Here is a 25198-nt window from a genome sequence, read left to right on the forward strand (position 1 = left end):
CTGCCTCTGCAACCCCTCGGGCCTTATCACTAGACAATCGTTCTTCATCAGTTGAAGGCTCCGCGTGACTCTCATCATCTTCCACGGTTTCTGTACTAGTCTCTTCAAATTCCTCTGAATCTTTCGTGCTGATCTCGATATCCGAATCTTTGGGATCCTCTTCAGCCATGGTTGGAGATTTAGATGTTGAAGAGGAAAGAACAGAAGAAATGGAAATGAGAAGAGCCAATACCTCAGTCGATGAACTGTGAGTCTTTAAATAGAGAAAGAGGGAGAGCGGGTGTATTTGGCGCCAATGAGATATTCGTTTTGGATTACGGTTTTGTCAGTTACGAGAGAAACTAGTATGTTACCTGCGGGTGATATTTAATCCAACACCTGAGAGAAACTAATATAGTTACCTGCGGGTGATATTTAATCCAACAAATTTTTAAATATTTTATTACCGGTTATCAATCATATAATTAAAAATTAATAATACAATTCCCATGTTAATTTAAATATTCAATTTAAAATTATACTCTATTTAAAATATTAAAATTAATTTATTTTAATTAATTTATCTGTTAAAATAAATATAAATATAAATATGTTATCACCAATGTTTATCAATTATATAATTAATAATTAATAATTAATAATTTTAATTACATACATTAATATTATATAGATAATATACAAATAATGACGTACAAAAAGAACATATCTTAATTGGAGGGTTAACGATAAAAGGTGTAATCATCGTGAATCATGACGAACCTGCAAATCTCAAAACATCGAAAGAGAAAGATTAACGAATTGCAGGGAGAAGAAGAAGATAGATAGTCCAGTAATAAGAATCAAGATGGTGCCGAGGAAATGTCACTTGATAATCCTGAGGGAAAAGAGAAAAAAATGAAAAAGAAAATATCAAACCATTCCAACTCGGAATTCGTCTCTCTCGCTTGCTAGTCAAGTATCCAGTTGGTTTAAATGTTATTTTTTAAAAATAAAAATAAAAATAAGAAAAAAGTATAAACGCAGTGGATGAGAAATTCTTTTAAGCCAACAAGAGTATGTTAAAAAAAAAGCTACAAAAATTAATACGAAGTCGTAACTCACTTTCTTCACAAAATAGCTGAAGAGGCATCCCTGAAAAACCCTTGAGTTTCTCGGCCCATAAAGAAGTAAAGAAGATCACTCTATCAAATAGAAAAAGATTAAGGGAGTTATCAATCCTTGAAGAGCCCCTGCATTGAGCTCCAATCACAATACCCATGAACTAGAGCATCTCTAAAGGACTCTAGATTCCTTCTTTGCCCCCCATTCTCCAAGAGGATGAAGCAATAAAAACATCCGAGGCAGGGAAACCCACGTGAGACACAAGTATCGAGAGGCCCAAACCAAAGTCCCGAGTCATCTTATAATGCAAAAGGAGATGGCAACTGGCCTCGGCCTTCCTAAAGTGCAAAACACACATCAAAAGAGAGAGTACATTTGGGCTTGTAATACTTGCAAATGGATCATTAATGTTGAATCTATTAAAAACGATAGTCCTGATAAAAACCTTTGCCCTAGACAAGGACTTTAGCCTTCCAAAATACACTAGTAAAGATCTCGTTATGCCAACTAGATTTATGGGTAGTATAGGCACAAAGGGACTTACGAGCTCGAAAAATTCGAGATCTAACTCTAGCTCTCAAGATGTATAGAGAGAGTAAAAGGCTAAAGGAAATGAAATAAAGAAAACATATCATATATTTCTTGATAATTTAATATATTGGAGGAATAGATCCCAAGAAGTATGCCATCAAATTGATAATTTAATTTCTATAAGTCCTAGTTTTTGAATCTCATCCATTCCTTGGAAACTTGAAACTTATCTTTAATCACTAAATGCCACAGAAGAAATCTAAAGGAAAATATCATAGCAATCAGGCCAATAAGGCAGGTTTGTAGCTACTTATTTTTAATCACTGCAGGAACCTGTAATGTCTTGAGTCAAGGGTTCAGTCTCTAAGGGAATGACCAAGTAGGTGAGAGACTAAGACAGACAGCTTCTATCCAATCAAGTGATTATATCTACTCAACCTAGGGTCTTGTCTACGGCTTGCAGAGGCAGAGTTGACTCAAAAGAAATAAGTAAACATGGCAACAATTAGATTGAAGACTCCAAGATTAATATTGAAGGAGATGATAACCAGAAATTTTGACGAATTCCCAGCTGGGTCTTGAGAATTTACTGCAATTACTTGGGGGGGGGGGGGGGGGGGTTAAAAATGTAGGGTGTAATTAATCATGGATCTTGCAACTCTTAAACTCCAGAAGAAAAAGATCAGCAAATTGCAAGGAGAAGAAAAAGAAGAGGAATCGTCCAGTAACAAGAATCAAGATGATGCTGAGGATTTGTCTGTCGATAATCCCCGAGAAAGAAGAGGAAAATGGAAAATAAAATATTAAACTATTCAATTCGAACTTGCTTGCTGCTCAAGTTCATGATGTTGTTATCTCAAATCCGAGCTTGCATAGAATATCGCGTTCTGTAAATAACTTTGCTTAATACATGATCAGCAAACAAGAACGAATAATAAATGAATCATGACCAACCTGCAAATCTTAAACGTCCAAAGAGAAAGATTAGCGAATTGCAGGGAGAAGAAGAAGAAGGATCGTCCTGTAATAAGAATCAAGATGGTGCCGAAGAAATGTCAGTTGATAATCGTGAGGAGGAAGAGAAAAATGAAGAAGAAAATATCAAATCGTTCCAACTCGGAATCCGTCTCTCTCGCTTGCTGGTCAAGTTTATGGTGGTGTTATCTCCGTGGGCGAAAGAGCTAACCAAGTTAAAGAACCTCAAATTCGAACTCACTTCGCATATCGGCTCTGTAAATAACTCTGCCGTAATCCGCAAGTCTTTCATCTTTTTTTATTTGGAAAAGAAGAAGAAAAAAAAACAAAAAAAAAAGAAAATTCAGTTCTTACCTTCCGAGTCGTCTCCTACATTCATATTTCTCCACAGTTCATCAATCTTCCACTCCGTTTCTTCTCTGTGGAGACTTTCACGCACGCGGACTGTCCCGAAAGATGGTGCCTTAGACTCCTCTTTAATTTTCTCTTTCGGGACTCTCCGAGTGCACCAAAGTCTCCACAGAGGAGAAACGGGGTGGAAGATTGATGAACTGTGAAGAGATATGAATGGGGGAGACAGACGAGTCGGAAGGGAAGCACTGAATTTTCTGTTTTTTCTTTGTTTCTTTTTTCTTGTTCTTTCGTGACACTGCATCATCAATTTTCAATATTTGTAATCTTGTATCTTCAAACCCCTAACCAGTGTATATGTATACATATCTATATATATACATATATATATATATGCAGTTTTGGACGGGATACAAATATGGGTTGCTCCAACTCGTCTGACCTGCGGGCTCTTCATGTGGGTTCATCCCTTATGAACTTGGGCTAATCACCATTTACTTTTGGAATCGAGCAGTACGTACACCGACATATGTGTGTGTGTATATATATATATATTATTTGTTATTTATAAGAAATTCAAAGAAAAGGGGAAAAGGGTCGAAAAAATAGTAGCAGTGAACTGAATCAAGGTCAGTAAACTTTATTTTTTTTTCAGTAATCCATAAATGTAAATCAGGAATATTACAGCAGGAGCAGTGGAAAAAAATTCCAGTCAAAATTATTTGAAGACATTTTCCACAACTTTTTATTCTATCATCTTTTCTTTTTCTTCCCTCTCAAGATACGATATTCGTGCTTGTTATTTTGCTCGATCAATTAATTCGCGTAGCCGAGTTTCGCTGCAAAATCAGAAACTAATTAATCAATTTTTGTGAATAATGGTAGAATATACATAGTAGATGTTATAATTACCGGCAATTTCTCTGGCGTCGCATTCAGAATCGCATTTCATCTCGCAATTGGTGTAACCAGTGCCGGCATGAAGACAATCCTTCTCGCAATGTTTGAAGCAATCCTTCCAGATGGCGCTGGCCTTTTCATCGGCGGCGACCGGGCTGAGGTGGACGGCGGCGACGACGACGACGCACATGAGAAACACTGCTACAAGCTTGTTGGCCATATTTTTTTTCCTTTAATTACTCTTGTTTCTACTTTGTGTTTTGGCTTTTTCTCAGTGTTTCTTCTACTTTTTGATCGATGAAGGAAAAAGCCAGAAGCTGCTTGGTGATTTATATGAGAACTCAAGCTTATTTTTGGCTTAGCTTTTTAAGCCGGAATTTCCTCTGGAACTCACACTGGTTCTCTCTCTTGCTGGATTTAATGGGTTTTACGAGAAATTAGGGTTTTTGTTTCAGTTAATTTTTCCGATTATCAAAATAAATTATATTTTAGTGGTAATGGAAATTTTTCGAACCTGAAAATTCTCAAATGATTTAATAATTAATATATATAATTTTTTTAAATAATTCATGCTGTAAATTTTAAATATTATATTAATATATATATATCTATGTATAAAAATTAAAAAAATTAAGTTTTTTTATTATTCATTCCTTCTTCTTCCTCCCATTTTATACCTTTTCCTTAATTTCTTTGAATCAGAACTAAATAAAGCAATATCCAAATGTGTTTGTATATAGATACACATTACTGTCAATTATATGCGTGTGTGTGTGTTTGTGTATAGAGACTATATAAGTAGTAGAAAAGGTGAAGGCAATGTGGGAAACAGAAGTAAACGGAGATTTTTGAATTATGTGGAGACTTAAGTGGAGTACAGCAGATATCATGAATGGATTTGTGGAGTATCAGTAGGATTTGAAGATGATGATGGTAACCGGTGCTAGCAGAAGAGGCATTAATGATAAGTGAAGGGAAGAAGTAGAAGAAGAAGAGGAGGATGGCGGGGGTTGCAGCACTGGTCGAATTCTAGGGTTCGTGGTGGTGGTGGGAGCTAAACCTTGTGAATGTGGTGGTAATGATGCCGGTGGCTCTGGCAAAATATGCTGAGACTGCGGTGCTGCGGATGGAGCTTCTGCTGCCGCTATTGCCTTGGAAGCTGCTAAAATTTCAAAGTTAGCAATAAGGTTAATGATTCTGTAAGTTTAATTTCTGGTTTGCTATTTACAGTACAGATGATATGAGGTTACCTTGGGGACTCGGAGAAGATGAATCAGTTGGTGGAAGGCTTGGCCCAAGCAATACAGGATTAGGACCTGTATGTCAACAAGCTTCATTTCAACATAGATGTTCCAATTTAAAGTTCAGGTAATTTTTTCCTTTTTCTTTTGAGATAAGGATAGGTGGTAGTGCTCGAAATCTAGGGTTCTAGTTTGATAAATTTGAGTAACCTAGAACAAGGTTCTAGGGATTGTTAGCAAAATGTCAAAACAATTGTGGTACCTGGTGCTGGTAGAGGAGTTGCAGAGGCTGCAAATCAAAATTGAATTCAGAAAACACCATTAATGGCTGTTTATTATAATTTTTTTATACAAGAAGAGAAAAATCAAGAGAGAAATGAACTAACTACCTTGGCACTGCAATGGCAGAGATCCCATATTACAAGCTTGGGGGAGAGAGAGAGCCAGGGTTCTATTAATGGGAAGCTGAAGAGGGACATTGGCAGTGATAATGAGACAAGTACAGTCCCTACCAGTTGTCAAGAGAGTGCTTAATGAGCTGCAACAGCTTGAAGATGGAGAAGAAGACCCATTGCTGCTACTCCCTGTTATAAAATTTAGACATGGAGTGACGCTAGAGATCATGGAGGGTGTGCATGATGTAGTGATCATCTGCCCATTCACTGAAATACCACTCAGTAAGATCCCGATCATAACTCCGAAAACCTTTAACATCTTCGTGGTTGATCTATGAACAATTAGACTATTGTGTTGCACAGATAAAATCAATATTGATATAACTTCTTCAGGTGATTTAAGGATTTACAGGCTTTGTAAAAAAATTGGTTGATTTGAAATGGGTTTTTGGAGTTCAACCACCTTCAACTAAATTTCATTAGTGAATAAACTTTTCCTTAATTTTCCTGATGTGTGATGATATAGCAGATCTGGGTAGGTGAATTTGGCATGATTAATTGCTGTATTTGGATTGTCATTTGTTAATAGACAGTTGATTTACAACATAAGTCTTGGGTCAATTGGGTGAATGTCCAAGTCGATAGTTTTGACTAGGTCGAGGATGTTTACAATGGATCAACTTGATTAGAGAATATATATTATAGTAATTACTGTCGTTTTCAATGACATTTCTACATTTCGTTAATTAGACGATATATATAACACATAAAAACGTAAAGTCTGATTATAATTTACAACTTCTTATAGAAGTAGCGACCATACGGTCAAAAAATGGTTAGTAATTATCGGTATGTTCATTAATGACAAGTGCTACTATTTTGAAAATGTTAAAAATTCTGATCTATGAGTAAAAGTAATTGATTGAAAGTTGAATAACATGACACTTTCATTATGTAAATCTTAGATGTGTTTAAAATGTATATACATACATTCACTCAGGTGTTATTGATGAATTACATGCATTTTAATTTATTCAAAAAATTATTCCCTTAAGCAAGAAGTTTGAAAAGAGAAGGATCTAGAAGTGGTTTAATTAGAAATCACAAGCCTCCTTGGTTTAGTAGAATTTGGTAATCAGAAACATACCAATACTTTTTGTCTTTTTCCACTCAAAACTTTGTATATATACACCCATTGTCTTTGGCTTTCTTCTCAATCCAACTCCAACCAAAATCCTTGACTCTAAACAATCAAGCTAGCTAAATTAAAGTTTTGACAAGCCACTTAAATGGCTTCAAGGGGATGTCAAATGGGTCTGGTGGCCATGGTGGTGCTTGTAGCCATGCTTTGTGGTAGAGCCATGGCTCAATCAGGTTGCACTTCTGTAATCACCAGCCTGGCTCCATGCCTCAACTACATCACAGGCAACTCATCCACCCCATCATCTTCTTGTTGCTCCCAGCTGGGCAATGTGGTTCAATCCTCACCACAATGCCTTTGCTCTCTGCTTAATGGAGGTGTCCCCCAGTTAGGCATCAGCATTAATCAAACTCTTGCTCTCTCGCTTCCTGGTGCCTGTAATGTGCAAACTCCGCCAATTAGCCAGTGTAACGGTATGTCTATTTTTCTTGCATATAAATATACTACACATTTTTTTCTGTCAGTTTAAACTTTTTGTGTGATTGACTGCAAAAACTCTTAGCTTAGTTCCAATCTTTAATTCACATGTTTAGCGTACGAGATACATTTTAACGTATAAATAATAAGATTATTTCATTCGAAAAAGACTAACTTGAATCTGATATTGTGGAAAGCAGCTGGAAATGGACCAACAACTACGGGAACTTCTCCGGTTGGTTCTCCAACTGGGTCTCCGGCAGATCCTTCTGATGACACACCCGATGCTGCAACTACTCCATCTGCCTCAGAAATCCCTTCAGGTATAATCATAATAATCAGACACACTGTTTGATTTTAAAGATCACTCGCTGAGCAATGGTCTTATTAAACTGCAGGAACAGGATCCAAGACTGTGCCATCCACAGATGGAAGTTCATCATCAGATGGAAGCACTGCAAAAACACCACTTCATTTTCTTCTTCTCTCTTTCACCTTCATATGTGTTTCTGTTCTTACCAAATTTTGATATGTTGTATGTGTTGAAACATATAGATTCATGGGAGTGTGAGATTGTATTGTTCATTGGGTTGATTTGTTTCATGTAAAAATAAAATATTTATATTGGTTTCTATATTTATATATTTTCCTTTTAACCTAAAGAGATTGTCTGGTTACCAACCACAACCTCCCATCTCCAAAACAGGGAATATACATACACATTACATATATATATATATATATGTATATTGGGCATATAGAAACATTCCTTATAAACCCCTCATGTAAACATGATTCTTGCATCATTTGTTTCTAATATTATCCCCTAAAAAGTTATATATATATATATATATATATATGTAATCAGTCAACTTTCCATGCATTTTTGTGAAATGAATTTTGAAAAAGCATAAATTAGATGTTAGGTGAAAATAATTTTGAAATTTAAACTATTAATTTTTAATAAAAATCAAATTTATTCTTTAAAAATTATACATTATAGTTTTTTTATTATAAATATATAAAAAATATATATTTTTTGGATTTTACTATTCTTAAAATCACTTTGTATTTTACTTTGAGAGTCTGAAATAATTATTTTTTACAGTCTCGCTTAGTTAATTAATTAACATAAATTAAATTTAAATAACTCTAAAATATCATACAAATTAGTAAATAACTTGGAAATTGAGCTTATCCGATCCAATCATAACCAAACTTTTTAAAAGTATATGTTTAAATAAAACTTTAATATAAAGTATACGTTTTTCTAAATTTTGTATTTATTTTACAAATTGAGAAATACTAGTTTAAGTTAATTAAGAAAGTTTCTTAAAATTGAAACACAAATCGATTTTGATTAAAGGGCAGTAAGACGTAAATTGATTAGCGACTCGTAATGCAAACAAAACATGCTTTAAAATAAATTAATTTCCGCGCAAACTCCAATCTTAACGATAAAGTTCTTAACAATAAAGTGATTCTAGTCAACGCGAACTTCAATCTTATCATGACTATCAAGATTTGACTCGTGAAAGATTACACTGTCAAAATAAAATATGTGTATCGTAAAAGAAATCGGTGTGCAGACTATTTGACAAATCAAGTTTTTGACCGACCTTCTGAAATTAATGAATATCATTAGAGAGAATCTCATCAGAGTCTCTTAATCTAAAATGTGTAATATCTAAACGTTTCTTTTTTTTTGATTTTATTGTGCTATTTTTTCTATTTGTACAAAAAATAAATAAATCAATATCTTGAATTGTTACGAAAAATACCGTCAGATTCTAAAATAAATACGATTCAATTACGGGATCACTATATTTCACTTCATTCGTGAAATTACAAACTCTATCGTTAATATGAATAAAATTATTTTCACGTCTTAAGTAAAAGTTTAAAAAATTAATAAAACCTTTTGAATTAATATCCGAATCAACTAACTAAGACTTTTTATATCGAAATGCCGGTGGAGTAGGCACCCTGAATTTATTATTGTTTGGCAAAGTGTGACATGAAATAGGAAATTAGCTAGGTTGGTGAACCATAAAAACTTAGACAAGTTTTCTTTTTTCCTTCCTTTAAATTCCATAAACGTACCGTTCTCTCTTCGGCCATTAGCTAATCTCGAGAAATCCCGAAAAGAAATTCAGCTTCAATGGCGAAAGCTTTCGTAATAATAGCGATAACAATAACAATACTAACGAGTTTCGTTTGTCATAGAACCCTAGCTCAATCAAGCTGCACGGACGCGCTCGCGAGCATGACTCCGTGCTTGGATTACATAACGGGTAATTCATCTACTCCCTCGTCTTCGTGTTGCTCGCAGCTAGCGAACGTCGTGAGCTCGCAGCCGCAGTGCTTGTGCCAAGGGCTGAACGGTGGCGGATCGTCTTTGGGAATTAATGTTAATCAAACTCGGGCTGCGGCACTCCCGGCCGCCTGTAAAGTCCGGACGCCTCCGGTTAGCCGCTGTGGCAATGGTAATTAGTCTCCATTCATCGTGTATTTTGCATTCGTAGTTAATTAATGATTATCATTAACGTGTCCTCTAATTCTTCCCGGCATCTCCTCCCACAGATTCTGCTTCTGGGAAAAATGAATCTCCTTCAGGTAATTAGTAAAAACATGCTTGAAATTCAGTACTGTTACAGTATATACACACACATATATATATATATATACTTCAAATATAGCTAGTATAGTTAAATTAATCTTGTCTAACTAAACTGTAATTAATATAAACTGCAGGAAATGGATCGAAGACAACCGAAGTTAGTGGGTGGTCAGATGGGAATTCCACCAATCTGACATTTTCCCTGCTTTTTCTGCTGCCATTTTTGGCTTCTATCTTCACCTCCGTATGAGACCCAAAATTTTCTGGACATTTTTTTTTTGCTCTCTCTTCGTGGGTTTATACATACATATACATACATACATATATATATATATATGATGGTATTTGTATTGATTAATTGATTTGGGTCGTATGGTAATAACTGGTATAAGGGTGTACTGGTTTTCTTCTTCTCATTATTATAGAACAATAAAGAAGTAAGGTCTTGTTGCAGGCTGCCATGGCATAACTCTATTAAATTGAATCCTACCCTTTTCGTATATTTGTGAAATTGAATATATAAATATAAATAAATATATATATATATAAAGTTATTCTAATTATGCATAAAACACTTAATTATAATTTATTTATATATATATATATATTAAAAATTAAATTATTAAAAAAATAAATATAATTTTTTAATTAATTATGCCGAATCTTCTAGATAACATTTACAAATATTCAAACAAAGTTTGGTTGCGTACATCTTTATAAGCTGCCAATTTCAATCATACAAGTCACATAATTTGAACAAGAAATCAAATCTTGTTAACTTACTTTACAAGTCACCCCGGATTTTTAATATATATAAAAAACGAGTTATATGTCATTACTATATGATAATTAAAAATTTTATATTATACTTAAAAGTCGTAAATTCAAATTTTATTATAAATTTATTATTTAATAAGTATATTATATAATTTGTTAATGTATTTTTAAAATTATACTGATAAAATCGGTCGGGTTGAATTAAATTTTAACGAATTTATTATATTTTTTGAATAAAAAAATAATAATTAAAGAATTAATATATGTTAAATTTTAAAATAATTTATTTAAAATTCAAAAAGATAATATTGATGTAATAATTATGCTATAATAATATATATTAAGAATATATGAGGTACAAATATATTATAAATTTTTTAATAAAATTTGGGTATTTGAATATAAATTTTGTTGTAAAAATTTCAAAAATTATAAACTCAAAGTTCATTTAATTTCAATCCTTCTTTATAAGTAAATTAATTAATTAATTAATTTTCAAATAAAAATAATATTTTACGGTAATTACATTTTTTAATTCGGATAATTATAATTACATTTCTTGGAAGGTAAACCGAGGGCGTGTTTGACGAGAATTAAAAATAATTATTATTTTTTAAAATATTTATTTTACATTCACGTTAATTCTCAAATTAAAATTAATAATTAAATTATTAATTAATTTTTATAATTTTGTAAATAAAATAAATATAAAAATATTATATTAAAATTTAATAATGGTTAAATTAAGAATTTTTGTTTTTCGTAATTCGGTCTGGCCTCGCCGTTTCCTTAGCTGTATGTATGTACATACCTTTCTCCTTCTCTCGTCTCCTGTATCTTCTCGGCCCAAATCCGACGCTACTCTTCGTCTCCCTCTCTCGCTCCCTCGCTCCCTCGCTCCTCTCAGTAGAAATCTGGAATTTCACGCCTTAAATTTCCCATCTTAGCTTGCAGGTAAACCGTCTCTCTAACTGCAACGCATGAGTGATGCAATTGTCTATCGTTTCATCTTGTTTTGACTGTTCTACATGGGTTATTGAATTCAATTTTGATTCGTCTTTCAATTAGCGAAATACTCGTTGTTCCTTTTCTCGGATTCCGACTGGATTTCGTGTCTGGCGTGAATAAACTGCACTTTTGAGTTGTTCGTTTGACGAGCTGCTTGTTTTTTTTAGGTGAATTTTAGGGTTCTGATATCAATTCCGGTGAGATGGTCTCTGGATTTTTCGTTTTTGGTCCGTGACTAACTCGTCGATGATTTTGATACGGGTTTGTTTGGTTCTGGTGATATTTTAACTTCGTTAGTTTCTTGAAGTACATTGAATTTTTGTGCCGTGGCTGCTTCGAAACGTCCTTGGTTTTTTGCGTTTGGAGATATCTGCCAATGCATGTTAGGTTTTATTGCAAAGCAAATATGTTGCCTAAAAATTTTAATTTGTTTGGTGTGGATCATGTGTTGATGGTGGGGTCAATTTGTTTGTTTAGTGGAATCATCATGCTTATCTTCATGAAGTTTCTAGTCTTCATACCTAGAAGAAAGCTACATCATTGTATATATTTTTCATCCTCATCTGTTTACAAATGCATTATTTTAGGGTTAAATGAGCTTTCTTTTGGTAGGTTCTGTGTCATTTCTGATATTAAATTGTTGGCTTTCCCACTTGCCAATTTGCAATGTTGAATATATATGATTCATTTTGTATTGTGTCGCCGTATGGCTGGAAAATCTCCATTTCCACCATCTTTTCTATGTCAACCTGTTTTGTAGTCTTTTGGGGTGTAAGGTTGTATTCTTTAAAACTTTCCTACTGTCATAGGGGGAAAATCTCGAAAGAAAAACATTATTAGCCAGCTATAGTCTTTGGTCTTCCTGCGCACTGAATATTGAGAATGTTTCCAAACTTCTGTGTGTGCTCCCTTAACACTCAGCACTTGCTGTGCTTCCAGCAAGAAACTGTCTTGGATACAATCAATGATTGAATGATGTATTTTCATCGTCGCAAATGAAATTGGAGATTTAGAGGGGTCAGATTTGAGCATGGTTCCAAAATCCTAAGCCAATGTTTGGAAAGATTTTCAGTGAATAACTTGATTGTAAATTAAATCGTCATGCAAAGTGCTTGGTATTTTTCACTTGTTGGAATTTTAAGCCAACAACTTGGTGATCTTTCCCCAAGATTAGAGGGCGTCAAATATTAGAATGAACTGATGTTGGCACTTGGCAATGAAATCCGAATGCTTTAATTCTTTAGAAAAACATCCAAAAATTATTGGAGCTGATGTCTGGTTCTTTCTGTCTTCCTCTTTAATGAAGACCAAAGAAGACTAACTTGTTTTACCATTGTAAGAATGACAATGTAGTCTTAAATGTTATCAGAAAAATTTTGGAAATTTGATTTTAGGAATTTTATTCAGTTTTCTACTATGTTTGGGGTTTTGCTTAGCTTAATCTAAACTTGGTTTCGTATTTGAAAATGTGGTGCTTAAGCAATAGAACCTCCTTTATTGAGATTTGGACAAGTCTGTTATTGATGATTTTGGTTACAGCTAATGAATTTTTAGAATGAGCTACTTCTTCAGTCTCCAGTTTTTTTTCCTTCTTTTTTTTTTTACTTTTTGGTTTCATTTTCTATGCTTTCTATTTCTTCTCCTTGTTATGTCTTTCTTATGTGTTCCATTATAACATTGGATGCGTATGATGCATATTGTGTAGCATATCTGGAAAAGTTCAAAAGTTTGGAAGTTTGAAACTGAAATAAAGAATTTGTGAGCCTCCTTTGGACATTTGTGGACTATGTATGAGTTTGAAGGGGTAAGTTTCTTGGAAGTTAGGATGGTCTGGAATTATTAAAATTACAGGAAAAATTTTCAACCTTAAGGCTAAGATTACTGCATATGGTTTGTTTATAGAGCTTGTTAGTGCCTTTTGTTATCAGAAGGGAATATATGTTTGGATCTGCCCATTTATTGACTTCTTTAGTCCCTTAGTTGATTTTTCCCTCTCTAAAATATTCGTTTTTATGATGTCCTACTCTTATGCTTTAGATTACTTTATTTTGCTGCATTGAGCAAAGAAATGGTTGAATTCTTTCGTAACTTGGACCAAAAAAAACTATTGGTGGTCATGGCCAAGGGATCTGTCTTCCTTCTTCAATGCTTTAATGTTCATGGACATTTAATTCAGAACTAATTCACCTAAATTTTGTGTATTAGGTAGCAGATTACTATTGTGTTGGCAATATAGAAACAAGTAGCCAGCAAAATATTGTCTGAAATTGGATGAAATTGCAATAGCATGTCTGCTCTGATTGAAGGTCTTCCCGACGCCGTTGCTCTCCGGTGTCTTGCTCGTGTTCCTTTCTATCTTTATACGCGGTTGGAGCTTGTTTCTCGTTCCTGGCGCGCTGCTGTTCGTAGTCCTGAGCTGTTTAAAGCCCGAAAAGAAGTTGGTTCCTCAGAGGATCTGTTATGTGTCTGTGCTTTTGACCCTGAGAATTTGTGGCAACTTTATGATCCTCTCCGAGACCTTTGGATTACTCTTCCTGTTCTCCCCTCAAAAATCAGGCACCTTGCCCACTTTGGCTGTGTCTGCACTGAAGGGAAGCTGTTTGTGATTGGTGGTGGCAGTGATGCTGTTGACCCATTGACAGGTGACCAAGATGGGAGCTTTGCAACAAATGAGGTCTGGTCATATGACCCTATTATTCGACAGTGGACACCACGTGCATCCATGCTTGTGCCCCGTGCTATGTTTGCATGCTGTGTTTTGAATGGAAAGATTGTTGTTGCAGGTGGTTTCACCAGCTGCCGAAAATCAATTTCTCAAGCAGAAATATATGAACCAGAGAAAGATGTATGGATCCCAATACCAGATCTCCATCGCACTCATAATTCAGCATGCTCAGGCCTAGTTATTGGAGGGAAGGTTCATGTCCTACACAAGGGGTTATCGACAGTTCAAGTTCTGGACCATCTGAAGCTTGGATGGACAGTGGAAGATTATGGTTGGCCCCAGGGTCCAATGGCAGTTGTTCAAGGTGCGCTCTATGTAATGTGCCATGGACTTATTTACAAGCAGGAAGGGGAAGCAAGGAAGATGGTGGTTTCAGCCTCCGAGTTCCGAAGGAGAATCGGTTTTGCAATGACTGGACTTGGCGATGAGATTTACGTGATCGGCGGAGTGATTGGCCCTGATAGGTGGAACTGGGATATCAAGCCAATGTCTGATGTTGAAGCGTTAACGGTGGGCAGCGAGAGGCCCACTTGGCGCCAGGTAGCTCCGATGACACGATGCCGCGGAACAATTCTTGGGTGTACCCAGCTGAGAATTTAGATCTCGATTGGTGTCAGTTGTTAGTTTTGTGGTGAAAATTGTGCTCTTTTCTCAGCATCGAACTAGGAGATGAGGAATGATCTCTCTCTCTTTTTTTTTTTTTTTTTTTGTTTAGTTGGCTGCCTTGTGTGTAAGTGATAATATGTGGCCTTGTGTTTTGTTTTGGGATTGAGGGAAAGTAGTCCTTTTAACAATCGACAAGCGTAGCCCTTCGAAACTAAAGATTAAGACTGGTAATAGGTTGCTTTTACTTGCCCCTCTGGATATACAGGATCATCTAGCAACAAACCCATTTTCTGCTTTTCACTTATTTTTCGACAGATCTAAGAAAATTTCAACTTGCCCCATTGTTTTTTCAGACTCAAGTTTTTTAATCTTTCAAGTTACAATCATCAAGAAAAGAAATTACAGAAGCAATTAGGTTGACAGAGCAGGTGTTCGAACAAAATGAAGGAAAGAAGAATACCACTTGGACGGACGGGCCTTGGAAAGCCCATCTAACTTCAATTCTTCTTCTCCCTCAAAAGCCTGAACCCGTCAAGCGGGAAGAAGAAATAAAAAAAAGAAAAAACCGCAGCAGAAAAACCCTAAGAAAAAAAAACACTAACCTGTCTTGCGTTCCCAGACAGGGCAGACCCGAAGAAATGGAAGATACGCAAATCGAGGAGGGAGAGAGTCACGGAGACAACGAGGTTGCTCCAGCATTGATAGCGATCCACCCCACCCAGAGTTCGGTTGCAGTCGCTGTCGGGTCGGACCTTCGTGTCTTCGATATCCAGTGAGTTATCTCCCCCCGCGCCATGTTCTAGTATCCTTTTAGTTAAATGGTTCAACGTGATTGGAAATACGATGTGATCGCCACATGAAAGTTACGCGAGTGTTTTGCTGTGGCAAAAGAACTGCGTCTTGCTTTTAATTTCGCTTGGATATTATGCTCTGGTTGGCTGCTGAGAATTGAAGAAACAACAATTTGAAAGTATCTCTTGCTATTCGAATTTTCCGTGCCTGTTTTCGTTCCCATGGATTTTAATTTCTTTTTTTTTTTTTCTTCTCTGAAGATGCTTTTCCTTCACCGTGAAGTCGAAGTTTCTCTAGTTCTAATGAATTATGATTTAAAAAATGAGTCTTCAAACTGGCTGAGTGGTAAATGTTGGGAAGTTAAAATTGTTGTGGAATCCCTTTTTACATGATTGTTGGTTCTTTGGCAGAGGTGATTGTGCCGTCTCGTTAGTGGATGATTCCGGTGGGCGTTCCCACAAGGATTCTATAAGAGCTATTCGCTATGGGGCTAATGGAAAGCTCTTTGTCTCTGCTGGTGATGACAAACTTTTGAAGATTTGGTCTGCGGAATCTTGGCACTGCATTGCTACCGTGTGAGTTCTTGAAACCTATGCAGGTTAGCTGATGTTAAAAGTTTAAGGTACTTGGAGAATAAGATACTTAAATTATTGTGGTAGAAGTGAATGCAAGACTAAGTATGAATTAGGGCTCCCTGTTCCCTGCAATCTAAATTTTTTGAACTTTAGAACAAATCGTTGAAGTATGATGATGCAGATATAAGTTGTGGTAGTTGGTATGCCTATTTGCGTAGTGTCTTCCAAAAAAAAAATTCTCATTAATCCACCAAAAGGATGGGATGTGGATGCCATTGGAGCGAGTTTTCTTGTGAAGATTGTACAAGATAGCTAAATTTTAGTTCATTCTGGAACTTGCACGTAACCAATCCAATCTTTAATGTCATTGTTCTCTCGTGTGGTTTATTTTATTTTTCTGATTTCTGTAATTTTTAACAGGTGTTCAGAGAAGAGAGTTAGTGCGGTAACAATAAGTAATGATGGTTTGCATGTCTGTTTTGCTGATAAATTTGGAGTTGTTTGGGTTGTTGATTTGCATGGGCTTGATGGAAGTCAAGCCGTACACAACAAGAAGGCAGCACCGTTACTTGCTCACTATTGCAGTATTATCACTAGCCTGGTAAATATATTTTTCTCTGTATATGTTTGGTTTTATTGATTGCTTGTTAGGCATCTTGAAGGTCATCACTTGAATACATTGAACTATACTCTCACACGGATCGTGATGATAATGATATTTTCTTTTAGTAAAAATTGTGCTAGCAGGGCTAAACTGCTCGCTAATATTTCTAGTTTGGAGGCTTTTACAGGTGAGGACTCAGATTAGCTGTACCACAGTGTGTTTTTTAGATTTGAAGAAACAGTTTCTATCTTCTTCTTGAACTTGTCGAATGGAGTATCATGATTTCTTTCCTATTTCTTATACCAGTTTAGCCTTTCAGTTTGTAACTTCGGGAGATATATCTTAAATATTTCCTTGTGGGGGAACCATTCTTCTGGTTTATACAAGTTTCTTAGGGCCGGATGTTTAATTAGGATTAAAATAAGACAAATCTTAATTCTTATAGCATATTAATATTTGTAAGCATGCCAATTATTAACATTTGTTATCTGCAGGAATTTTCCCCAGATGGCAAGTACATTGTTAGTGCAGATCGGGACTTTAAGATTCGTGTAAAATCAACTTCCCATTTGTTTGTATAAATACTAGCTTTGTCTGTACACCTATTTTATACAATGGTATTTTTATGACAGGTTACTGTTTTTCCTAATAAGCCTTTAGATGGAGCTCATGAAATACAAAGTTTTTGCCTTGGTCATACGGAGTGAGTTTTTAGGATCACATCTTTTCCTTGAATTTCATGTTTGTACTTTGTCCCAATTGATGAAGTTGGAAAAATCTCATACTTTTCCCCTGCAAGTTATCTCCTTCTGCAAATTTGTAGTAGTGTTTTACCTGACCACAAATTCATTTCATGTATCTATTGACAGGTTTGTATCATGCCTTGCCTTTATTTGCACCCCAGATTATCCCCAGGGTTTTCTTGTGTCTGGAGGGGGTGATTCAACAGTAAGTGTTCATACGTTGACGACTTTTCAGAGTTTTTTGATCCATATATATCAGTGTGTAAAGTAAATTGATAGTTGATCAGTGCTGTTCTTCCAGGTTCGATTGTGGGATTTTACCTCTGGATCTCTTCTTGATACATGTGAAGTTGGTGTGAAGGTATATCTACTTGCATTATGTTTTCTGAATTTTCTTTTCTATGTGATTTTGACTTAGATTGCTGGAGTTTCTAGTACCCTTTACCTTCACCTGATGTGGAAGGCTCTGGCCATTGAGCCAGGAAGCAATCCTAAGTTTGGTGAGATTCATGTTGTCATCTCTTGCAGTGTGGTAATATGTTAATGATAGTCATGAAACTCTTGATTTTGGTTTAGTCAACAGATATGTCGATTTAGCTTGATTCTATTTTTTTTTTGTTACCAAAATGTTGTGAGTGATTAATTCATTCCCCACAAGGCGAACTGTGTTTGGAGCATGTAGTTCAGGTGAGGCTGGCCATAGGACCAGAAATTGAGATTTGTTTTTGGGTCTTGATGTGCAATTGGGAAAATAAGTGATATTGGTTTGACATCTTTTACTTACTGAAGGCAGGACATTTAGAGTCTAATGGAAGCGAACTGGCACATTCTACTGTTACTGATCTGTGCGCGCTCTCAGGTTCACTTGTAGCAGTGGCTGTTCAGAGGCAAGTGTCTTTATATTCTGTGTCTACTTATTTTCTTCTGAGAAGTGTGTCTGTTGGTTTCTTATGTTATTTCTCTCATATGCTTCCTTTTTAGCTTGCAAGCAATAGTGTTATTGAGCTGCGACCTCTCTACTCAAACTCTTTCTGTTGCCAAGGTAAGGACCAGACTGAATTTTTAACTCAAACTCAATTGAACATTTTAAAATAATCAAATTGAGCCTTCTAAGATAGTCCTTGAATTTTTAATCAAAAATATTAAACTACAAGTATTTCTTAGAATCGTACAACAATGGCTTCATGTTTCATTTCAAGTGATTATTGCAGCTGGTTTCCATCAAAGGAGAGTGTTTCATTCCTACTAGTCTTGGGAGTTGCACAGCCGGAGGACTATTGTGGATGGTAACAGGCGTCTCTAACCTGCCTGGGTTTGATTACCCTTCTTTCTCTCGAGTGAAGGTTATATCCAGTTTAGAAGAAAGTACTCCTGATACTAGCGACAGAAAGCCAATTGTGTTGGAAGATAATCAAATACCCGGGAGAGAAAAACTTCTCGAGAAGTTGCAAGGAAGTGTGTCGATTGAGGGAAAGTTTTTCTTGGCTGCTGCTGAATCTGTGAAGAAAGCTATGTCCAATTTATTGATTAAGAAGCATTACCCTACAGAGAATAGAGACTTCAGAAAGAGGACCAGAAATGATAGAAAAACCAAGCGGTGAAACTAAATTCTCATTCAAACCCAGTCCTTAATTTGAGTTATGAAGGGCATTTTTGGTTTTCAGTATTGAGCTGTTTTTTTGTAGCATTACTTGATCTTTACGTTAGATTATTATGATGCAATATTCTTGATTTGATAGGCTGCCATGACAAGGTGACTTTTTTCTCTTCACTCATTTACAAGTTACTCATTTGAGGTTTCTCTTTTTTCTTAACACCAAAAGTTAAACCGAATTCACATGAAATTAACAACATGTCTTGTTACCATTATGACATTTGACTAAGAATTTCCAAAGATTACTTTTTGTTTAACTTCGTGATTGGAATATTATCTTCTTGTGAAAATGTGCAGTTTGGTTGCACCATTGATGACCCTTTTGAAAATATTTGGATCAAACAAAATTTTAAAGATCCAAAACGACGATATCTTAAACTAGAACTCAAATAATCGCAAGACCAAAGTTCCGTTTGCCTGCTTTAAGAATGAGTTATGATTTTCTGAATCGATTTGTGCAAAGAAAAAGACATTAATCGTCAATGGCCAAACACGGCGTGGTGAAAGTAGTTCGGTGGAGAAAATTTGGAGTGGCGTAGCAAACTTCTTCAAGTTTGATATTACAAAAACTTACGTATAATACACTTCCTTTCCCATCTATGTCACCATCCATTTATCACTTCTTCTTTTCTTCTTCTTCTTCTTCTTCTTCTTCTTCCTTCTTAATTTCTTACCTTCTCAACCATAACTCATATTTCCCATTTTTTTAAAAAAATGGGTAAATAGTAAATTACTTACATACACCCATATCTACAAAACCAATTAAAAAAGTAATTACCTTTTGAACTTCAGTAATTACAAAAGATTACCCAACAAAATTTACCCATTAACCCACTAAAGATTACTCTTTCATATTCCTATTTTCCATTACCAAATCATCCACCACTTTTCGTATACTAACAATTAAATTCTAATCATTCATATTAAATTATTAAATCCAACACTCTACTCGGATGTTCATCTTGTTGATACCTTAAATTTGATGAGTCAATCTCATCCCACACTTACCCCAACACGACATGTCGTTTCATCCCATCTTGATCTTACTACATGAATTCAGGAAAAAAATATATAAAAAGATCAAAGCTTGGTTAATGTGCCTTAGTCAACAAACCAATTATACACTTATACACACACACACACACACACACACACTCTCATCGACCCAACTTTTCTTAATTACTTGTCTTTAATGGGTGCTTTCTTTTTTTTTTTTTTGGGTAATGGAAAAGTGAAAGAGATGGGTGCACTTATTCGATAGAACAGGGTTTGGTGGGGTCAATTTGAAATTTGAAGCTCAGTGAAGAAGACGTTATACGAAGGCGAGGTCCCCATGCTCTGCTTCAAATGGCCTATCGAATGATGCCGAGTGGCTCTAAACGACAACCACGAGTCTTTTAGATTGGTGCTTTCAGTTCGCCATGAGATGTACGTACGCATTTACATACATGCGTTATATAGATATAGTAATGTAATAAATGTTGGCGAGTGGAGTGGATAAGACCGTCGATGTGTAACGAAGAAAAATTGGGATCGTGTGATGAAATGAAACATGAGAGAGAGATCGGGGTTGGGGTTCCTTGGAAGAAAAAAGTGCCCACGAACTCTTAACTTCTTAGTTTGATGTAATATATTTGACTCGTAATATTTTTTGTAATTGGGTTTTTGATATTTTGGGTGGATAATTCCAATTTGATCAAAGATATCTATACATACATACATATACATATACATATAAATATATATGTATTCCTACACTTTCTTATATGTGGCATTCCGCAACCTAACTCATAATCTCTTTTGCAAATATCAAAAAGTAAGAATTTTTTTTTTTTTCAAGAAATAGTGGGATGTGTTCTTCTAACACTTTGATGATGAATTTGAAAAGTAAGAATTTTTAGAGTACATAAAGAAAAATAAAATAACGAAATTGTATTTCTACTACGATGGAAGACTTCTAGCTCACGTAATATTTCTTCGTGTTCACAAATTTAGTTATTAAAAATTTGACTCTCATATAATAATATATGAAATTTTAAATTTTAAATAGTTACCTTCTCTATCGTTCGATATATTTTTTTTTTTAAAAAAAACAATCCTTAATGAAATAATATCTCTTCGTTAGTAAAAAATTTAAGACGGGTATTAACCTATTGAAATCATCCTAACTGATGAAGTGAAGTCTTACGTAAGAAGATTTTTTTTTTTTATTAAAATCATAGTAACTTACTGAGACAAAACTCGACTTAGTTAAAGTACTAAACTAGTTGAAATAACTGATATCAGCGCGTAACGTGTACTAAAAGAATGATAAATTCTACGTCATCGGTGAACTTTGAGTTTGTGATTTGTAAGCGAAATATTAAGATTTTAACAGAGCAGAACACTGTACTAGCGTTATAATTTACTCGTAAACCTAACCCGTAAAAAAGCCGAACATTGAATTTTATTGAAAATAAAAATGCACCCACTTTACCAAATTAAATCTACAATTCAATTAAAAAAAAAAATTTTGAAGTGGGCATCTTTATGGGAGAGTGAAGGATTGATGCCATTTTGATGCCACCATTAACATTCATATTCCTACTCCATAAAGTCTTTCCAATGCTACATTCATGTCTTCAATTTTTTTTAAAAAAATCAAATTTCTTTTGTACATATCACCACCACTTTTTTTAGTGTAAATTATACAAAAAAAAATAAAAAAAATACCTTATAATTTTTTATTATTATATATTATTTTTAAAATAACATAAATATATATATATATATACATATATATATATATATATAATAAGTGATGTGTCCAACTTAATTTTTTCTATTTTATAAAAAAAATATGAGTTAGAATAACTTTATAAATTTAAAAGATAAATTATAACCCCCAAAAAAAATTTGAAATTCAATTTCACTACCATGGTTAATAATTTAAAAAATAAAATAAAAATTTACCCTTTACATATATATATATATATATATATATATATATATATGAATTGATTATGTCATTTGTCCCAATTGATGAAAATCGTTCGTACTAGTGATTAAATACAATATTGAGTTATATGGTAGGCTATAGTTGCAACAATGACACCAAGGGGAGCAAATTATTGGTATATACATTTTCTATTCCAATATTATATATATATATATATGTATGTATATATGTATAGACACACACGAAACTTCAATTTAATTGAAGGGACCCCCCCTAGTTTTATTGATGAATATCATGAATCTAAACTTAAATCATGTGGACTATGTAGCTAGAGACCATATGATATATATGTATGTGTGTATATATATATATATACACAAACACACACACATATATATATATATATATGTGACATTCAATATGGGCTCTTACAACTATATATGATAACATGACGATATTATATTAGTTTTCCATTGTACTATTTTTATGGTAAACTTTACTGTATTTTTATTCCATCGTATTATTTATACATTGTTTATAATATATATATATATATATATATATATATACACAACAAATATAAAAGAGTAAACTGCTCTCAATAATATTGACAGTATAATAATACATATATATATATATATATAAATCACGATCATAACTTTGTTGTTGATTGTATTTTATTACTTAAATATATAGAGTTTCTAGAGGTCACCTAAACCTACCTTCTATTTATCTAGTTGCAATATTATATATATATACATATATATATATATAACTTCTATATAAGTAAAAGACTTTAGTAGTTTAATGCATTAAATTTTTAGACGATGATAATTAATAATTTCGTGGAGTTTATATAATTAATGTACTATATTTATATGTTCATGAGTGCCTATATTTATATTTTATGTACTATATATTCCTTTCCTTTTGGTATTTTAAAAGTATAATCTAATAATGGTGAAATTAATATCCATGCAAATTAAAAATTCATCTAGAGTTTAAATTTTATGGTATTGTATTAAGGGTTATTATATTATAATTAATATATATATATATATTATATGATTGATGAATATAATCATTTAATCTAGTATTACATTTTTTTACTTTGTAATACACGAATTCAAAATTTATCTCATGATTAATTTTAGATTTTGAAAATAAATATAAAATTATTTATAAATTAATTTAATTTAATTTTAATAGATTATGAATGTAATCGAAAATAATTTTCAGAAAAATAGGTAAAAATTTGGATTCGATGAGTGTTTTTTAAAAAAAAATTAAGAACAGATGGTCAAAGTATAAATATAAAAAATTATATCACGTATGACTGTCTAATCAGAAGTCTCAACGAATTGAAGTATGCCGCGTGGCGAGGCACGCTGATGTCGGTGCAATGTGGGATGCCACGCGACGATCCATGTGTCCCGCGATCGGATGGCCCAGAATTGATCTCGTACGCGTGGACGACCCAGATTTGTTCCATCCTTAAACGCAATCGGACGGCTGAGATCAAATCGCGATGGACGATCCAGATTCATTTCCTTATTATGTGCGATTGGACGGACGAAATTGATCGCGATTGACAGTACATATGAACGTGAGATGGATATAAATATCTCACATCACACGGAAATACAAACCCTAGTCGCCAGCCCCCACCGGAGAAGAAAAATTAGATACTGGAGAAGGAGGCCGACCGTCAACCACCGTCGCACCGAAGCCACTGACGATCGCCAAAAAAGGTAAAAATTCTCCATGCCTGCTCGAAATTTGATTCTGAGCATTCATGTGGTCAAATCGGAGCAAAAGGGATGACAGGTGAGCCGAAAACAGTGGACAAAGTCTAACAGAGTTGCTGCAGCCAAAACCTCAAAACTCCTCCAATGAGCTCATTCCCGATTCCCGTTTTACGTAATTTTTCGATTATTGTGTTCATCGTTCTTTTCTGTGTAGACTAGTTCAAAAAAAAACTTCAGCCATAAATGAGAACTGACGAAGCCGACACACCCCGAGATACCTTCGTCGGTACATTTTACAGTATAAATTAAAAATTTATCTAGAGTTTAAATTTTATTATATTGTCTTAAGGGTCAATTGGTTAATTGTATTATATTAATAATTGATATATATATATATATATTATCTTATTGATGAATATATTTATTTAATCTCGTGTTACATTTTTCACTTACTCTCGGTTTTCTTCCTTTGATTATTTGTATTATACTTATTGTTTTAATGTTTATTATTAAAATGAATAAAAAGATAGATATGTATATATATATATATATATATATATCCTTATATGTATATCCTTTTACGTATATACTTTACATATTTATATTTCCACAAAATGCAAATTAAATTTATTAAATTTTTGTATGGAAAGAAAAAAAATCAAGAATTCATTTAATTTTGATATTTTTATAGTAGTGGTTCTATTTATAACATATATATATATATATATTTTAATATGTATCAAGTTTAGTTAATGACAATTTCATAAAATAGCAAACCGTAATTAATGTTAATTATACTTATTTTGTACATTGTTAATTATAGTGTAAGAAATGTTCATTATTCTTTATTAAATATTAATATTGACTTTTATAGTATTTTATTTTTTTAAAAAAATTAATTTAATTTTTTTTATTAAATACCGTCAATACTTATGTAATTTATCAAATTTAATAATAAAATATATTTTTTAATTGATCACTATATAAGTAGATGTCATATGAAATTTGAATTTTGATATAAACTAGTTTGATTAGATCCGCATATTATTTATTTAAAAAAAAATAATGTCTGAATTCATCTTCTTCTTCGATTATCTCGGGAATGCAGAGAGAGAGAGAGAGAGAGAGTGAAGAAAAGGAAACAAAAATAATGTTGGAAATGAGTTCGTTCCTCTTCAACTTTCTAAATGAGTTACTACCTATTTGAAACAAGTAAATGAAGAGAATTTGGAGTTCGTCGAAATTCCCTTCTTTCCCGATCTTCTTCACTGTCTCCTTACTATTCCGGATATAAAA

The 25198-nt window shown here is 33.8% G+C and overlaps 5 protein-coding genes and 1 long non-coding RNA gene across 11 annotated transcripts; 4 read left to right on the plus strand and 2 right to left on the minus strand.

The window, feature by feature from the left end:
• Positions 1–3578: 3578 nt before the first annotated feature.
• LOC110814761 (uncharacterized) lies at positions 3579–4270 on the minus strand. Its single transcript, XR_015818123.1, has 2 exons — positions 3871–4270; positions 3579–3797 (listed from the first exon to the last, which is right to left on the minus strand). It is a non-coding gene; the product is annotated as an uncharacterized LOC110814761 (long non-coding RNA).
• An 813-nt stretch (positions 4271–5083) lies between these two features.
• Positions 5084–5792, minus strand: EDA4 (Bifunctional inhibitor/lipid-transfer protein/seed storage 2S albumin superfamily protein). Its single transcript, XM_088216911.1, has 2 exons — positions 5489–5792; positions 5084–5388 (listed from the first exon to the last, which is right to left on the minus strand). Exons 1-2 carry the CDS (start codon positions 5790–5792, stop codon positions 5333–5335), a joined length of 360 nt encoding a protein of 119 aa, XP_088073037.1. The 3' UTR covers positions 5084–5332.
• LOC110814716 (non-specific lipid transfer protein GPI-anchored 15-like) lies at positions 5637–7746 on the plus strand. Of its 2 annotated transcripts, XM_088216908.1 has the most exons (4): positions 5637–5776; positions 6795–7108; positions 7313–7435; positions 7511–7746. In XM_088216908.1, exons 2-4 carry the CDS (start codon positions 6805–6807, stop codon positions 7639–7641), a joined length of 558 nt encoding a protein of 185 aa, XP_088073034.1. In that variant the 5' UTR covers positions 5637–5776; positions 6795–6804; the 3' UTR covers positions 7642–7746. The 2 variants fall into 2 exon arrangements, with proteins under 2 accessions (XP_088073034.1, XP_088073033.1); XM_088216907.1 differs by having other exon boundaries at positions 5656–7108.
• Positions 7747–9155: 1409 nt separating this feature from the next.
• On the plus strand, positions 9156–10232 carry LOC148268612 (non-specific lipid transfer protein GPI-anchored 26-like). Its single transcript, XM_088216909.1, has 3 exons — positions 9156–9598; positions 9696–9728; positions 9867–10232. The coding sequence occupies exons 1-3, from the start codon at positions 9274–9276 to the stop codon at positions 9980–9982; spliced, it is 474 nt and encodes a 157-aa protein (XP_088073035.1). The 5' UTR covers positions 9156–9273; the 3' UTR covers positions 9983–10232.
• A 1031-nt stretch (positions 10233–11263) lies between these two features.
• Positions 11264–15092, plus strand: LOC110807067 (Galactose oxidase/kelch repeat superfamily protein). Of its 5 annotated transcripts, none has more exons than XM_088216903.1 (3): positions 11264–11463; positions 11685–11778; positions 13723–15092. In XM_088216903.1, exon 3 carries the CDS (start codon positions 13805–13807, stop codon positions 14840–14842), a length of 1038 nt encoding a protein of 345 aa, XP_088073029.1. In that variant the 5' UTR covers positions 11264–11463; positions 11685–11778; positions 13723–13804; the 3' UTR covers positions 14843–15092. The 5 variants fall into 5 exon arrangements, with proteins under 5 accessions (XP_088073029.1, XP_088073030.1, XP_088073028.1 ...); XM_088216904.1 differs by having other exon boundaries at positions 11685–11744; XM_088216902.1 differs by lacking the exon at positions 11685–11778.
• Positions 15093–15430: 338 nt separating this feature from the next.
• TRM82 (Transducin/WD40 repeat-like superfamily protein) lies at positions 15431–19363 on the plus strand. The gene is made up of 10 exons (XM_022032096.2): positions 15431–15620; positions 16051–16215; positions 16636–16816; positions 17314–17370; positions 17452–17522; positions 17689–17767; positions 17864–17923; positions 18352–18449; positions 18544–18604; positions 18774–19363. The coding sequence occupies exons 1-10, from the start codon at positions 15487–15489 to the stop codon at positions 19161–19163; spliced, it is 1296 nt and encodes a 431-aa protein (XP_021887788.1). The 5' UTR covers positions 15431–15486; the 3' UTR covers positions 19164–19363.
• The last annotated feature ends 5835 nt before the right edge of the window (positions 19364–25198 follow it).

The sequence above is a fragment of the Carica papaya genome, chromosome 3 (assembly GCF_054855325.1).
Source record: "Carica papaya isolate Zhongbai chromosome 3, ASM5485532v1, whole genome shotgun sequence".
In the NCBI taxonomy this organism is placed as follows: Eukaryota; Viridiplantae; Streptophyta; class Magnoliopsida; order Brassicales; family Caricaceae; genus Carica; species Carica papaya.

Excerpts from the sequence above, each read along its gene's own strand:
- EDA4 (XM_088216911.1), bottom strand. The coding sequence starts at position 5,792 with ATGATCGGGATCTTACTGAGTGGTATTTCAGTGAATGGGCAGATGATC. Across the intron at positions 5,389-5,488 it reads TCTGCCATTGCAGTGCCAAG|CCTCTGCAACTCCTCTACCA; the intron begins GTAGTTAGTTCA and ends TTTGATTTGCAG.
- LOC110814716 (XM_088216907.1), top strand. The coding sequence starts at position 6,784 with ATGGCTTCAAGGGGATGTCAAATGGGTCTGGTGGCCATGGTGGTGCTT. Across the intron at positions 7,109-7,312 it reads GCCAATTAGCCAGTGTAACG|CTGGAAATGGACCAACAACT; the intron begins GTATGTCTATTT and ends TGTGGAAAGCAG. Across the intron at positions 7,436-7,510 it reads TGCCTCAGAAATCCCTTCAG|GAACAGGATCCAAGACTGTG; the intron begins GTATAATCATAA and ends ATTAAACTGCAG.
- LOC148268612 (XM_088216909.1), top strand. The coding sequence starts at position 9,274 with ATGGCGAAAGCTTTCGTAATAATAGCGATAACAATAACAATACTAACG. Across the intron at positions 9,599-9,695 it reads GGTTAGCCGCTGTGGCAATG|ATTCTGCTTCTGGGAAAAAT; the intron begins GTAATTAGTCTC and ends CTCCTCCCACAG. Across the intron at positions 9,729-9,866 it reads GAAAAATGAATCTCCTTCAG|GAAATGGATCGAAGACAACC; the intron begins GTAATTAGTAAA and ends TATAAACTGCAG.
- LOC110807067 (XM_088216903.1), top strand. The coding sequence starts at position 13,805 with ATGTCTGCTCTGATTGAAGGTCTTCCCGACGCCGTTGCTCTCCGGTGT.
- TRM82 (XM_022032096.2), top strand. The coding sequence starts at position 15,487 with ATGGAAGATACGCAAATCGAGGAGGGAGAGAGTCACGGAGACAACGAG. Across the intron at positions 15,621-16,050 it reads CTTCGTGTCTTCGATATCCA|AGGTGATTGTGCCGTCTCGT; the intron begins GTGAGTTATCTC and ends GTTCTTTGGCAG. Across the intron at positions 16,216-16,635 it reads TGGCACTGCATTGCTACCGT|GTGTTCAGAGAAGAGAGTTA; the intron begins GTGAGTTCTTGA and ends AATTTTTAACAG.